At 45.9% G+C, this 14453-nt stretch overlaps 1 protein-coding gene across 15 annotated transcripts in view; it reads right to left on the bottom strand.

Annotated features, from left to right (window-relative positions):
• SLC29A1 (solute carrier family 29 member 1 (Augustine blood group)) overlaps positions 1–14453 on the bottom strand; it is a 116270-nt gene that overhangs the window by 6661 nt on the left and 95156 nt on the right. For all 15 annotated transcript variants that reach the window (XM_053304445.1, XM_053304417.1, XM_053304423.1 and 12 more), the window contains 8 exons: positions 13609–13796; positions 8509–8648; positions 7068–7202; positions 6326–6423; positions 5802–5898; positions 5528–5619; positions 5325–5433; positions 3077–3162 (listed from right to left, as the gene is read on the bottom strand). In XM_053304445.1, the coding sequence (XP_053160420.1) occupies positions 3077–3162; positions 5325–5433; positions 5528–5619; positions 5802–5898; positions 6326–6423; positions 7068–7202; positions 8509–8648; positions 13609–13796 (945 nt within the window). The remainder of the gene's footprint in view (positions 1–3076; positions 3163–5324; positions 5434–5527; positions 5620–5801; positions 5899–6325; positions 6424–7067; positions 7203–8508; positions 8649–13608; positions 13797–14453) is intronic.

The raw sequence follows: 14453 nt of genomic DNA, 5'->3' as shown, positions 1-14453 counted from the left end.
TTGGCAAAATGTTGACTATTGCTTACATACTGCACCCACACAAGCCTCCAGAAGGCTGGCTAGTCATTTTCTCACATGAACTTCTATTTCTGAAATGAATAACTACAGGATTTAAGGTTTGGCTAGTTCAAAAATCCCCAAGGGAACATTTGCAGTCTTGGCTGGCAACAGCTTACCCACAGTCTAAACTTGAGGTTCTTTCTGGTCTGGCAAATCAAGAGATTCTTCAGAAGATATGCCAAAGTTTGGCCATGAGGCTTATACCAGTCTGCTGGCTTTATTCACGACTCCTCCCTTGACCGAAATACGCCCACTTAACGTGCTTTAATTGCCTTGTTTATAACCATCTGTACAAATCAGACATCTTCCTCAGGGCTGGGACCTTGGAGTATGCATTTGAGAATGTGGTTTGGTTCACTAGCTTGAATCATCTCGGGTTATTTGCTTTAGTAGCAGTGTCTGCAACAAACCTCCTCGTTGCAGACTAGACACAAGTCACAGGCTTAAATCGAGACTAAGTTACTCATGAGCACTCCCACTGAAATTAATGGGACACGTAAGTAACACATCCCATTAATTTCAATAAAACTGCTTATGAGTATGCTGGGCTTCAACACGTAGTCAGCCAATCAGGATCTTCACCCTCCTCCCTTCCCTTCTGCAGTGGACACATCAGCTTCAAGCTGGCAACCCTCAGACTAGTAACCCAGAGTGTGACCGCAGCATGGGGAGGCAGTACCCTCTGGGTGCCCTTCAAGTACCACTTGGGGTGCTAGCATCCTGTTGGGAATCCCTGGCTCTGAAAATTTCCACTGACAGGGCAATGATGTTACCATGCACATCAGGCACTCTGAAGCTTGCTTGCCAAATTAGATCCAGTCCCCTGTGAGAACACTGGGTGCTGAATGGGCCTATATTCAGGAACTAAAATGTCAGCAATGGGCTGAAAACCACCCCGCCTCCCGATCCAGCTCAGAGCTGACCATGATTTGTGGCACAAACAAAAACAGCCTTATTTTCTGCCAGGTGAGGAGGCAGCAGTAAAAATGGATCTGTCGGAGGAAAAAAGGGAAGTGGATGGAGTGTCAGGCTAAAGCCACTCTCACATGCCCTGTGCATCAAACTTTCCACAAAGCTGTTTTGGAAACATTCATCGGCAAGTTCATCACTCCACTTGGATGTATAGCAGAAGGAAAGCAGCCAACATAGCTAACCCCAGCCCAAAGGGAGAGGCAGGAAGAAAGCCAGGTTTGGCTTCCTAATGAGGCCTCCTAGAGGACAGCATTTCATATTGTTGGACGCATTTATTCAGACAGTCTTAATAATATTCAAGGGGCATATGCAGGATGGGAGACAGAAGGAGGCTACTGCAATGGGCCAAAGTGGGCCCTTGTTTCACAGAGAGGCCAGGAGAAACTTATTTCTCAGCAAGAGTTTTTCTTGCCATTCTCTATGCCCTCAGTCACAGACCCCGTGCTGGACTGTCTGAGTTCTTCCTCTCTCGATTGGTTCCTGCCACTCTGACATTTCCGTGCTGTACCAGACAGCTGGCTATTCACAAGCTGGTAAGCGTGGGCTTGTTTACTAGGAGTCTGTAATTGGTGAGGTGCCTTGATCCAAGCCACACAGATGAGGCGGAAAACACAGAGGGGTGTGTTACTTGGGCCAAGCAAAACAGTGAGTTATCCTGGAGTTTTTCCCGCCTCTGCATTTCTCCTTCCTTTCACTGTTGCTGATGTCTATAATTAACCAGACTTCCAAGCTTCAAGTGTACTTTTCCCTTTTCCTGCCCTCCCTGTTTTGAAATTCTCCCCCTCTATCCCCTCTCTCTCTTCTCTACTGCCCTTTTGGTTCATCGTCCCCAGAGACCTATCGACTCAGGTTTCCTCTCCACCGTGACTGTGGCCTTTTCCAGCACCTAAAAGTACACACTTTGTACTCCCTCTGTCATCTCCGAGTTCTCCTGCCCAATGTTTGTTATGTAGCTCAGGGCTCTGCCTTGCCCTTTTCTCTAATCTTAGAACACAGACAGAACAGAACAGATCACATGTTCCCAACCTTGGGTCCCCAGATGTGGTTGGACTACAACTCCCATCATCCCCAGCCACAATGGCCAAAGGATGCTGCACAGATGTGGCAGCAAAAGCAGGTGCCACTCCTGGAGATTGCTAAGACAGATGCTTCAATGTAGCATGGAGTAGGAAATGGAACAGAAGAAAGACGATTGAGTGCAAGTTAGGAACTGTGCTTATGTACTTTGGTGTGTATTATCTCTCCCTTACTATAGCATTACTAAAACCACCCAGTCCATGTGAGAGTGCACCAGGCATGTCGTCTTTGGCGGATGTCCAATGATCTCCCAACACATCCCTTTATTCCGGGGGGAGGGGGGGCACTGTTCATACAGATGTCTGCTTTGCATGCCCTCCAAATAACTAGTGTATCACTTGGGAGGGATTTGGATGATCAGGCTCCCCCCATGCAATAAAAGGACATGCCAGGAGGGCGACGGGACACCTGGGAAAGACAGCAGGATGGCACTCTCAGCATAACCCTCTTTTAACTGCATGGTACCATCCAAACAGGGGGACCGCCTTTTCTGGTTCGAGCCAAACCGCCTTTTCCAGTTTCGGGCACAACCCTAACATCTGGTGAGGCTTCTTTCTTCCACTCTCCATTTATGACACTCCTTCCCCTTGCCTTTGATATAACAATGTCTTCCCTACCTCTCTATACACAGGGGTGAATTCAGTCACCTTTATTGGGAGACTAAGCATTGGAAGAAATAATAATAGCCCTTTAACAGATGGAGAAGAAAGCTGCTTCTCAGAAGCCAATAGGCATTCAGCATAAAATGGAGGAAGATGCCTGGAAAGGGATATTCCGATTCTCAGTCTCCAAGCTGAGCTTAGGATCTATTCACGTTGTTTCCCCCATTTCCACTCCACAAGAACCGGCCCTCTTCAGGATCTTTCAGCACAAAGAACATGATGGTCACATTGACTCATTTAATGCGCTTTAGGAAAGGAGGACTGACTGGTGGAGTACTGCCAACACCCTTCTACTCCACACTTACCCACATGCAGAAAGCTGTAAGGCTCCGTCCTGCCCAGTCAAAGACATTAAACATCAGGAAACAGGAAACTGGGGTGAAATATTTAGCTGAGAAAAAAATGACAATGCGGAATAGTCACAGTCAGGATCTCTATTGCCTGCTACATTCAGCAGAGTGACACAGAGGCTAGGTCCAGGCCAGGCCTGCTCAACTTTGGCCCTCCTGCAGATGTTGGCCTACAATTCCCATAATTCCTGGCTATTGGCTGCTGTGGCTGAGAATTATGGGAGTTGTAGTCCAAAAACAGCTGGGGGGCCTAAGTTGAGCAGGCTTGGTCCAGGCTAACAGCACTGTATACGTTTTATTTATTTTATTGTTAAATTTATACCCTGCCTTTCATTAAGAAAATCCCAAGGTGGCTCACAATAAAATTTAAAAACAAGAGTATAAAAAAGACAAATTAAAACATTGAGCTAAAAAGTATAAAAACAAATCTGATTTTAAAAAACATTAAAACAAAAACAAAAAAACACCCCTAAAACATTAAAAAAAATTTAAAAAATCAACTCGAGTATTTTATGATTCTGTGTTATTTACTTATTTATATTCCATGTGAGACATGTAACACACCCACCTTCCTCAAAAACATAACATGATTCTCAGAGGAACTAGCCCAGTCCTACAGTCAGGGTAGCGTCTGTGAGAGCATACCCACTGCGGTCGTGACTGAAGTACTTGCTTTCTGTGTAGCTGACCCATTGTGACACATGCAAATAGGAATGGCAGCAAGTTAGGCAACATGGATGCCATCATACAAATAGCATCTGTAGGAAGGTCTAGGGACAAAATAAGCACATTGACTGACTGAAACAACATCTTGTTTGCAGGACTAGGTGGTTGAAGAATTTGCTCAATGCTTTTTGATACCTTCTGCACCAGCAAAGCCAAGTTGCAAAGGCCTGCTCTGTCTTCCCAAGAGTTGGCACCTTGTGGAGGGTGGGATACAGTTCCTCTTTCTAAGTTCTCCCCCCACAGACCTGTGGCCTCCCTCACACCCAAATCCACCTCCCTACCATGCTCTGTTCTCACGCCCCTTCCCAAGCCCACAGGGGCTCCTTCTCCCTGACAATACACATAGCAGCCTATCTAAACACCACACACACAAGTCACAGTGGTCCTTCCATTTCCTTTCCCACAAATAAGCACACTGGTGTACTTGCAAAGTCTACTGACTGTAGGATAATGCATGCTGTGAACACCATGCAGATGGGTGTGGGAATGGGCAAAAGGAACAGGAAGAGACGCAAGCTTTGACCAAACAAGATGCAGAGAAGCATCCCAGGAAGGCACTCTGTTTAGCTTTCAAACTTTTTTCCATCCTGGCCACTGTCAGAGACCCAACATTTTAAGTACTCTCCTTTCAACAAATGATCCATTCTTTCAAGTCGTAATACTCCCTAAGCTAGACCTGCCCTTATCTTCCTCCTGCTCCTGTAGATAGGAACATAGGAAGCTGCCCTATACTGAGTCAGACCATTGGTCTATCTAGCTCAGTATTTTCTTCACAGACTGGCAACAGCTTCTCCAAGGTTGAAGGAATCTCTCTCAGCTCTATCTTGGAGATGCCAGAGAGGGCACTTGGAACCTAGATGTTCTTCCCAAAGTGGCTCCATCCCCTGAGGGAAATCTCTTACAGTGCTCACACTTCTAGTTCCCCATTCAAATGCAACCAAGGCAGACTCTGCTTAGCTAGGAGGACAAGTCATGCTTGCTACCACAAGACTGGCTCTCCTCTCCTCTTGCACATTAAGATCCCTTAATATACAATCTCCTACTGACAACATAGGGCAGGGTTTCTCAAACCCGGGTCCCTAGATGCTGTTGGACTACAACTCCTATCATTCATTAGCCAAAGGCCATGGTTGCAGACCAACAACATCTGTTTTTGGACTGCATTGGTACAGCCAACAATGGACTGCATTGTTAATGGACTCCATTGTTGCAGTCCAACAACAGGTTTGAGAAGACATGACCTAGCGGTTTCCATTTGAAGGCATTTAATGTTGCTGGATTCTTTTGTAGGTATCAGCCAAGTCCGTTCCTGGATGGGAGACTGCCTGGGAGCCACTATGGAAGCTCCTCAAAGAATCCCACAGGATGAGCAGGGCATTAGTATAAGCCTTACAAAACAACCCCCTACCTGCCCAAATCTCCCAGGGTTTGGGTGTCCTTAGCCTTGGTGCAAGCTACTGAATGCAGTTTCACTTACCCCAGAGAGTTTTTCCTGCAATGGTTGAGTGTACCTCAACAGTGACAGCTGGGAAGACTCCAATCGTGACAGCAAAAACTAGGCAGACAGACATTGCCATGACCCAGATCTGGGGGAGAGACAACCCAGTCAATGGACCCTAGTCGAAGGTCTTTAGGAAAGCAGCATGTGGGAGTAACAAGGCAGAATCCCCATCTCATTACCTTCTTGAAGATGTTAAAGACTGAAATTTCATGGTTTGGTGTGTGGGTGGCCCCATTCTCAAGCTGTTTGAGTTCTACACCATTGAGCCCATCTGCAGGAAGTGGGAGCAGTGTTAAAAGATATCAGTGAAGTCTGAGTAGAATTACTTCTTTCATTATGGCTTTTGATTGCTGCTATGCAATCTGGTGGGGGGGGGCCCTCAAATGATGAATTTGATGCATACACCCACCACCTTCCCCATATGATCTTCCTCTTTTGTTTTGCTTTGCTTACCTTTCTTGATGAGATCAACCTTTGCTTCTATCTCACAGTGGTTCCCATGGCTCCGATACTCTGTCTTGTCTTTCATGGAGTAGTAACGGAAGAAATCCTGTGGAGAAATCCAGGCATGGAGCTCATGATGGAGTAGAAGGAAAGATCATGAACCACCACAAAGAGATAGCAACGAGAGAGACATTGGGGGAACTGTTCTGAAATTAGAACTGAGCACTCCTTGTGGCTTCACAGTTCTAGGGTGTCAATGAAGATAGGACAGAGAACTTGGTCTTCTTTCAAAATGATGCATATAGGCAGGGGTGAAGAAATGTTGGCTCAGTTTATCAGCCAGACAAAATATTTTACATTTCAAGCTATGTTGGTACATTGCTCATCAGGATTCCCCGCCCCCCCCACTCATCACAGACTAGTAGATTTCTGCAGCCCTGCCCATAGGCCAGGAGGGTGTACTCATGGTGTACTCATCTTGTCCACTATCTCAGCACACATGCTGCTACCTTTGGAGAAAACAGGATCCTTACCAGACGAGGCAACACAACATAGGAGCCAATGGCCAGCAGGATCACTGCACAGGCGGTGATGAAATAACCAAAGGCACTGGTTTCCAGTTCAGAGCCACCTGGAAGAGATTTGGAGGGGAGTGGTCACTCAAGAAGCTTCCCTCTCGCACTTCAATCTAAAATTTAGAGCAGGGCTGCACAATTTTGGCCTTCCAGCTATTGTTGGATTACAACTCCCATCATCCAGTGGCCAATAGTCAAGGATGATGTGAGTTGTAGTCCAACAGCAGCTGAAGAGCCAAAGTTAGTGCAGCCCTGATTTAGAGGCATCCACCAGTTTCCTTCCTGGAAACCATGATTTTAGGAACTTTGAGATTTCCCCTTCATACAATTCTAAGGAACCAAATGTCGCCTCAGTTAACCCCTTGCAGAACCAGAGATCTAATCAAGGCCAACTCTGAGAATCCAGACCACCTATGGAGTAGATGCCGTAAGAGCCTACAGTTCAGAAGTTTTTGTAACCTCAAGACAAGCCCTTGGCAGAGATCACTTTGCAGAGATTAGGTGTTTTAGAGCACAGAAGCAAATAGGCCCCAGAGAAGAGACAAGTCCCACTGGCAACCCTTCACTTTGCCAGAATGGACATTAATGGTTTCTTCTGGCGCGACCTGCCATGCTTCTACACATCCCGTGGCCCAGGCTGCCCCGCTGAAAGGAGATGGGTGGTTGTGCAGCAATGCTGCATGGAAAGAGAATTACTTACTGGCAATAGCACAGATCATGGCCAGAGCCGCAAATGTCCCTGCGAGGCCCTGCCCGCTCATAATAGGTGCAATGTAACTGGCCGGCAAGAGCCCTGCCAGTCCAAAGAGGCTGCCTTGCAGAATAGCACCAAAGGCTGTTGGGAGGAGAGAAAGGAAAAACAGACAGATGAATATTCACTAGGGGGAGGCAAACAGGTCTGGTGCAGAGGATCATACTCAAAGGAACATAGGAAGCTGCCTTAGGCCATCGGTCCATCTAGTTCAGTATTGTCTATCCAGACTGGCTCTAGGGTTACAGGCAGAGGAGCACATGAACATAGGAAGCTGCCTTATACCGAGTCAGACCCCTGGCCTATCTAGCCCAAGATTGTCCACACTGGCTGGCAGTGGCTCTCCAAAGTCTCAGGCAGAGCACTTCTCCAGCCCTATCTGGCAAGACCGGGGATTGAACTGGGGCCTTCTTCATGCCAAGCATGTGCTCTACCACTGAGCTGCAGCCCCATTGCAGAAGGGAGAGCTGGTCTTGTGGTAGCAAGCATGACCTGTCCCCTTAGCTAAGCAGGGTCCACCGTGGTTGCATTTGAATGGGAGACTAGAAGTGTGAGCACTGAAAGAGATTCCCCTCAGGGGATGGAGCTGCTCTGGGAAGAGCAAAAGGCTTCAAGTTCCCTCCCTGGCTTCTCTTAAGATAAGGCTGAGAGAGATTCCCACCTGCAACCTTGGAGAAGCTACTGCCAGTCTGTGAAGACAATACTGAGCTAGATAGACCAAGAGTCTGACTCAATATGTGGCAGCTTCTAATGTTCCTATGCCTCTACCCAGGGCTGATGGACAGGAGATTGTCTGTCTGGGTGTGAATTACATCATCATGGTTCATATGCCACAGTCCAGCCTGCTGGGAAAGAATCCCTGTTTTTAAAAGTCCCTACAATCCTTCCCACTGGCACATAGTGGAGCTGTAGGAATCAAGTTCTTTTCAATTCAACCCCACTTCTTCTACCCCAGTTACTAAAGCAACACCTAGTAGGAGAGGAGCAGCTGTGAATTCTGACACTTCTGTTCCCCAAAAGATCCATCTGAGGAATCCGGATGGGGTTATTTTACAAGACTACAGCACTCAATGCTCACTTTTTTGAGCTGCGTGATTACTACATGAGATAATACTAATACCTTGTCTTAGGACAGTGCTGCACAATTTCAGCCCTCTAAAGATATTGGCCTACAACTCCCACCATCTTGGACTACTGGCCAGTGTGGCTGGGGATGATGGGAGTTGTAGTTCAAAACAGCTGGAGGGCTGAACTTGTGCAGTCCTGTCTCAGGGATGGTGGGAGCTGTATGCCAACATCTGCAACTGGATTGTGTGGAAGACACTGAATGAGGCCTATAGACATCCCTCCCACCGATACCAAAACCAGCTTACAACTGATCCCCACTTACAATTGATGAAGACAATCTTGACCATGGTAACGATGAAGAAAGGCAAAGGCTCCATGGGGACCTTGACCAGGATAGCTGTTACCATGAAGACTAAGAAGATGGCAACCAGGCTGCATAGGATCCGGACTTGCTGTGGGATCCTAACAAGTGGAAAGGGATAGAGAGAGGAAACTCAGTGCAGAACACTAAAAGCCCTATAAGGATGTGAGAAGGGCATTCCTTCTTCATGCATGGGGGAGGGGGACAGAATGGGTCAGTTGTACTGCTGGGGAATCTAGCAGAATTCAGAGAACATGGCTTCCATTTCAATTCTACAAGTGTAAACAAACCTATTTAAAGACACAATAATAGAAGCTCAGCTGGAATGTATACCGAGGAGGAGGAGGAGGAGGAGGAGGAGGAGGTACCAGCAAGTTCAGGAGTATGCCAGCATGGCTAACAAGTAAAGTCAGGCAAGCGATAAAAGGGAAGAAGACTTCCTTCAGAAAATGGAAGTCCTGCCCAACTGAAGAAAACAGAAAGGAACATACACTCTGGCAAAAGAAACACAAGGAGACAATAAGGGATGCAAAAAGAGTGTTTGAGGAGCATATAGCTAGAAGTGTCAAGGGGAATAACAAAAACTTCTTTAAATATATCAGAAGTAGAAAACCACCAGGGAGGCAGTTGTACCCTTAGATGAGGGCATGAAAGGGATTATTAAGGAGGATAAGGAGACTACAGAGAAGCTGAACGAGTTGCTTGCATCTGTCTTCACAGCAGAGGATACTGACCATATACCCATTCTGGAACTGAGCTTCTCAACTTGGAGGCTGAAGAACTGGGCCAATTTGAGGTGACAAGAGGATATTCTAAACTGTTTTGAAAAACTAAAAATTAAGAAATCACCAGGGCCAGATGGCATCCACCCAAGAGATCTGAAGGAGCTCAAAGATGAAACTGCCAGTCTTCTTGCAAAAATATCTACAATCAGGCTCCATACCAGAGGGCTGGAAAGTAGCTAATGTAATTCCCATTTTCAAAAAGGGATCATGGGGGGATCCAGGAAACTACAGGCCGGTTAGCTTAATTTCTGTGCCAGGAAAGTAAGGAAAGCATACTTAAGGAAAAAAATGTTAAACACAAAGAAGAACAGGCCTTCCTCAAGGAGAACCAGCATGGCTTCTTCAAGGATAAGCCTTGCCTCACTAAACTTTTGGAGTTATCCGAGAGTGTTAACAGGCATGTGGATAAAGGTAATTCTGTCAATTTAGTATACTTGGACTTCCAAGGGCTTTCAACAAAGTTCCCCACCAAAGGCTCTGGAGTAAACTTAGCAGTAATGGGATAAAGGGACAGGTTTATGTGTGGACTGGTAACTGGTTGAAGGACAGGAAACAGAGGGTAGGAATAAATGGACAGTTTTCACAATGGAGGGCAGTAAGAAATGGGGTCCCCCAGGGATCTGTACTAGGACTAGTGCTCTTTAACTTGTTCATAAATGACCAAGTAAGTGGCCAAATATGCAGGTGACATTAAACTATTAGGGTAGTGAAATCCAGAACAGATTGTGAGGCATTCCAAAAGGATCTCTCCAAATTGGGTGTGTGGGCCACAAAATGGCAAATGCGGTTCAATGTAAGCAAGTTTAGTGATGCATATTGAGGCCAAAAAACCCCCAAACCCCAACTTCACATATACACTGATGGGGTCTGACCTGTCAGTGACTGACCAGGAGAGGGATCTTGGGGTCGTGGTGGACAGCTTGTTGAAAGCTGGCAACCAAGATGATCAGGGGCCTGGAGCACCTTCCTTATGAAACAAGGCTACAGCATCTGGTGCTTTTTAGTTTGGAAAAGAGGCAACTACATGGGGACATGATCAAGATGTATAAAATTATGCATGGAGTATTGAGAGTGGACAGAGAGAAATTTTCTCCCTCTCTCACAACACTAGAACCAGGGGTCATCCCATTAAATTGAAGGCTAGGGAATTTAGGACCAACAAAAGGAAATATTTTTTCACACAACATATAATTAATCAATGGAATTCTCTGCCACAGGATATAGTGTTAGCCACTAGCTTGTATGGCTTTAAAAGGGACCTGGACAAATTCATGGAAGACAGGTCTATCAATGGCTACTAGTCTGGTGACTATAGGCCCTCTCTGGCCTCAGAGGCAAGATGCCTCTGAACACTAGTTGCAGGGGTGTAATGGCAAGAGAGAGGACTTGCCCTTACCTCTTTCCTGTGGGTTTCTCAGAGGCATCCAGTGGGCCACTGTGTAAAACAGGATGCTGGACTAAATAGGCCTTGGGCCTGATCCAGCAAGGCTGTTCTTATTTTCTTTTTTACTATTTAATCCTGTTGAGATAAATACCTCAGCTCATGAGTCCCCCCCACCCAACTGACAATTGTATTCAAATGTTTCATCCTTTAACAAAATAATTACAACAAAAAGGTGGGGATATGGGGGGGGGGAGGAGTGGAAATCCCGAAACAAACAGCAAGGGGGGAGGGGGGATGAAGAGGTTAACATAGTTATTGATTTGAAATAAACAGAATAAATTATGCAAATAACTCTAAGTAGTGCTGGTATGGGAATCCTCTTTCAGTATACAACAGTAAGTTGTTAGTTCAAAAGTTGCAAGATTAGAGTGGTCTTCTATCCATTGATTAACTGAGGAGCTCAAATGATCTTTCCAACACTTAAAGAATATGCTTGGCAAGTTGTACACGGGAGACCCATGTTCTGCTAGCTCAGGAGAGGTTCCAGACATGTGGTAAATAACCAAGAAGGATTGTTCTGTCACAAAATTTAAAATTGGAATTCAGAACTAAGTTGATCCTGTCAATCACGTCTTGCCAAAAGGGAGCTATTACACTGCAACTCCAAATCATATGAATTAAGGAGCTCTAGTAGCACCACAGTATAAGGGAAAGACAGCGACATGTTTACGGAATAAGCCTTCCGATGTCCAATAGGTACGGAATATCTATTTTTGCTAGATAAGCCTCAATTTAATATCTAGGGCAGAAGATTCTGTGCATGCTAGAGCATTGGTCCACTGGGTTTCCAGTTCCTCATTCCCCTTACCACGTAGGAGCGATAAGTCATATTTATTGTGGGACATGTACCAGTGGTATAAGGATATGCTGGGTTCATATCCAAGGGTTCATATGCCATGCTTCTCTCACAGCCTTGATGGAAGGAGGAGAGGGACCTCCAGTCTGTGAAAACTTAGAGCCCAACATAGGCCAGTACAATAGAGGTATTACAAAAGAAAGCTCAAGAGTGAACCGTGCGGGAGGGTTGGGAAGATCACGTTTTAATGTAAAGACCTGACTAAGCAAGTATGTTCTATGATATTGTAGGATATCTGGAAAATTACCCATCTTCCACACACTTCTAGGATTGCAATTTATGAAGGGAAAATGTGGGATTGTCTTTATGCCAGATAAACTGGCAGAAAGTTTGAGAAAGCGGCTAAAGGAGCTTTTAGGAATGAATAAGGGGAGACTCCTTAATACATAGATCAAATGGGGAAGGAGATTCATTTTAATTATGTTTATTTTACCGCCAATACTGTTAGATAAGGAGATCCATCTATCAATATCAAGTTTCATTTGAGAGAAGATGAGATTAAGATTCTTATTAATTAAGGAGGTGGTATTATGGGGGACAGCTACCTAATGGCGCAGCGGGGAAATGACTTGCCCAGCGAGCAAGAGGTTGCTGGTTCAAATCCCCGCTGGTATGTTCCCCAGAATATGGGAAACTCCTATATCAGGCAGCAGCGATATAGGAAGATGCTGAAAGGCATCGTCTCACACTGTGTGGGAGGAGGCAATGGTAAGCCCCTCCTGTATTCTACCAAAGACAACCACAGGGCTCTGCGGTTGCCAGAAGTTGACACTGACTTGAGGGCACAACTTTACTATTATGGGTGACAATAATTCCGAAGTACTTAATTTCTGTAATTCCAATTATGAAACATGGAGAGAGGAGAATGGGTCCCCAGAGGCATAAGTTCAGGCTTGGACTAATTAATGGAGTAGACAGAGAGTTGGCCAAACCTTTGAATTAAAGAAACCGGAACAGGGATAGAAGAAGCAGAGTCTTCTATAAAAAGGAGAGCATCGTCAGCATATACAGCTATTCTGTGCTCTAAGGTGGTAATTGTTATGTCTTTGATGGTAGGATTTAGTCTGATTGCACAAGCCAGAGGCTCTAAAGCTAAATAAAAGACAACTCTGCTGGTACCTCAAGAAAGCCTGAAGGGCAATGACAAAACTCCATTGGAAAAAATTTGAACTTGAGGAACAGAGTATAACATGCCTATCCAGTCTATTAATTCAGGAGGAAAGCCAAATTTGAACATGACATAATGTACCTCAGCTAATGAGTTTAAGTAGCCCCTATTAAAGTAGCACCTAGTGTGAAACTGCAAAAGCCAATGGACCTGGTTTTCCTAGCTTTCAGACCGAGGAGATCTGGGGGTTCAAATTCTGGCTTTAGTCAGGGATGGACCAGCCTTAAGAAGTGATTTTCTCCCAATGTCAGTTTCCCTTTCTATGAAACTGGAACATGGTAGATACCTACATCACAGGACTGAAGGCAATAAAGGGAAATAAAGTAACAGTACCAATTACTAATACGAACATTGTTTATTTTTCTGTTTCAATACTCTGCACCTATGACTATCTGGACATTGACATCATTTTCTCTGCCCGTGCATCTGGTCTGTGGGAGGGCTTGCTGAACAAACTTATTTGTAAGCCTCCTTTTGGAATGTAAACTGCTTTGAGAACCTTTTCTTGATAGCAGTATCTAAGTTTTCCATACAACAAGCCAAGCTACTTCTATGATGAACAATCATAAGACTCCTGGGGAATATCATAAATGTCTTGAATGGGGACTTGACCCAAAGCGATCCATCCTGGCAGCGACAAAAAGGAGAGATTCCTCACCTGAGGGGTGGGAAGATCAAGGTTGGTCCCGGTGCTGCCACCCTATTAGGAATGACTGAGCCAGAGGACAACGGAGACAACACAGGAAGGAGAGAGGTGTGGGACTTTCTTCCAGGGGTGGGACTGGGGGATGGGCTCTAAAGATCTTACCTCTGGTGGATGAAGGAGTTGAGGCAAGTGAAGACAAGTAGAGGCAACATGGCACAAAGCGTCATCACATTGCTGAATATGGACTGCAGATATGTGAGAGGCGGTCCCCCCGTCCCTGTGGCATTCGCATGAGCAAGGTGGTCAGCAGAGGATATGTTGTGGGATTCCTTCAGGCGGCTGGTAAAGTACTGCAGAGAGTGGACATAGTAGCACATAGGCAACATGAAGGGAACAAGCTTCACGGACGAGCAGCTGGTGTATTGTGGCCAAGTACTTCATAGTGTAGGGGCCCAGAAGAATGGTACCCTTCACCAAATGGGTGAATGGGCAACCAAGTGGCAGCTGTGACCAACTGTAATGTGAACACATTGGGGCAAACTCCTGTAACTTGACACATACACTGATGAAGTCTGAACTGGTAGTAGGGATATGCCTGAACCATGGCTCAAAGCGTGGTTCGGACACCTTTTGGGAGCGGCATGGGGGAGCTTTAAGAAAGTGGAGAGCAGGTCCAAGAGCCCCTGGTGGTGCAGTGGTAAAACTGCCGCCCTGTAACCAGAAGGTTACAAGTTCGATCCTACCAGGGGCTCAAGGTTGACTCAGCCTTCCATCCTTCCGAGGTCGGCAAAATGAGTACCCAGAATGTTGGGGGCAATATGCTACATCATTGTAAACCGCTTAGAGAGCTCCGGCTATAAAGCGGTATATAAATGTAAGTGCTATTGCTATTACCTGCTCTCCGCCACCCCATGCAGCTTCCTGCTGGGGCAGCGCTCGGCCCAAGTGCCCCCACGTAGCGCCAGCACACACATGGCACCCATGCAGGCATTGACTCCCTGTGTGTG

Source organism: Hemicordylus capensis, chromosome 1, assembly GCF_027244095.1.
Source record: "Hemicordylus capensis ecotype Gifberg chromosome 1, rHemCap1.1.pri, whole genome shotgun sequence".
NCBI lineage: Eukaryota > Metazoa > Chordata > Lepidosauria > Squamata > Cordylidae > Hemicordylus > Hemicordylus capensis.
The sequence above is the reverse complement of the archived record's forward strand: the minus strand, read 5'-3'. Positions and strand labels throughout refer to the sequence as shown.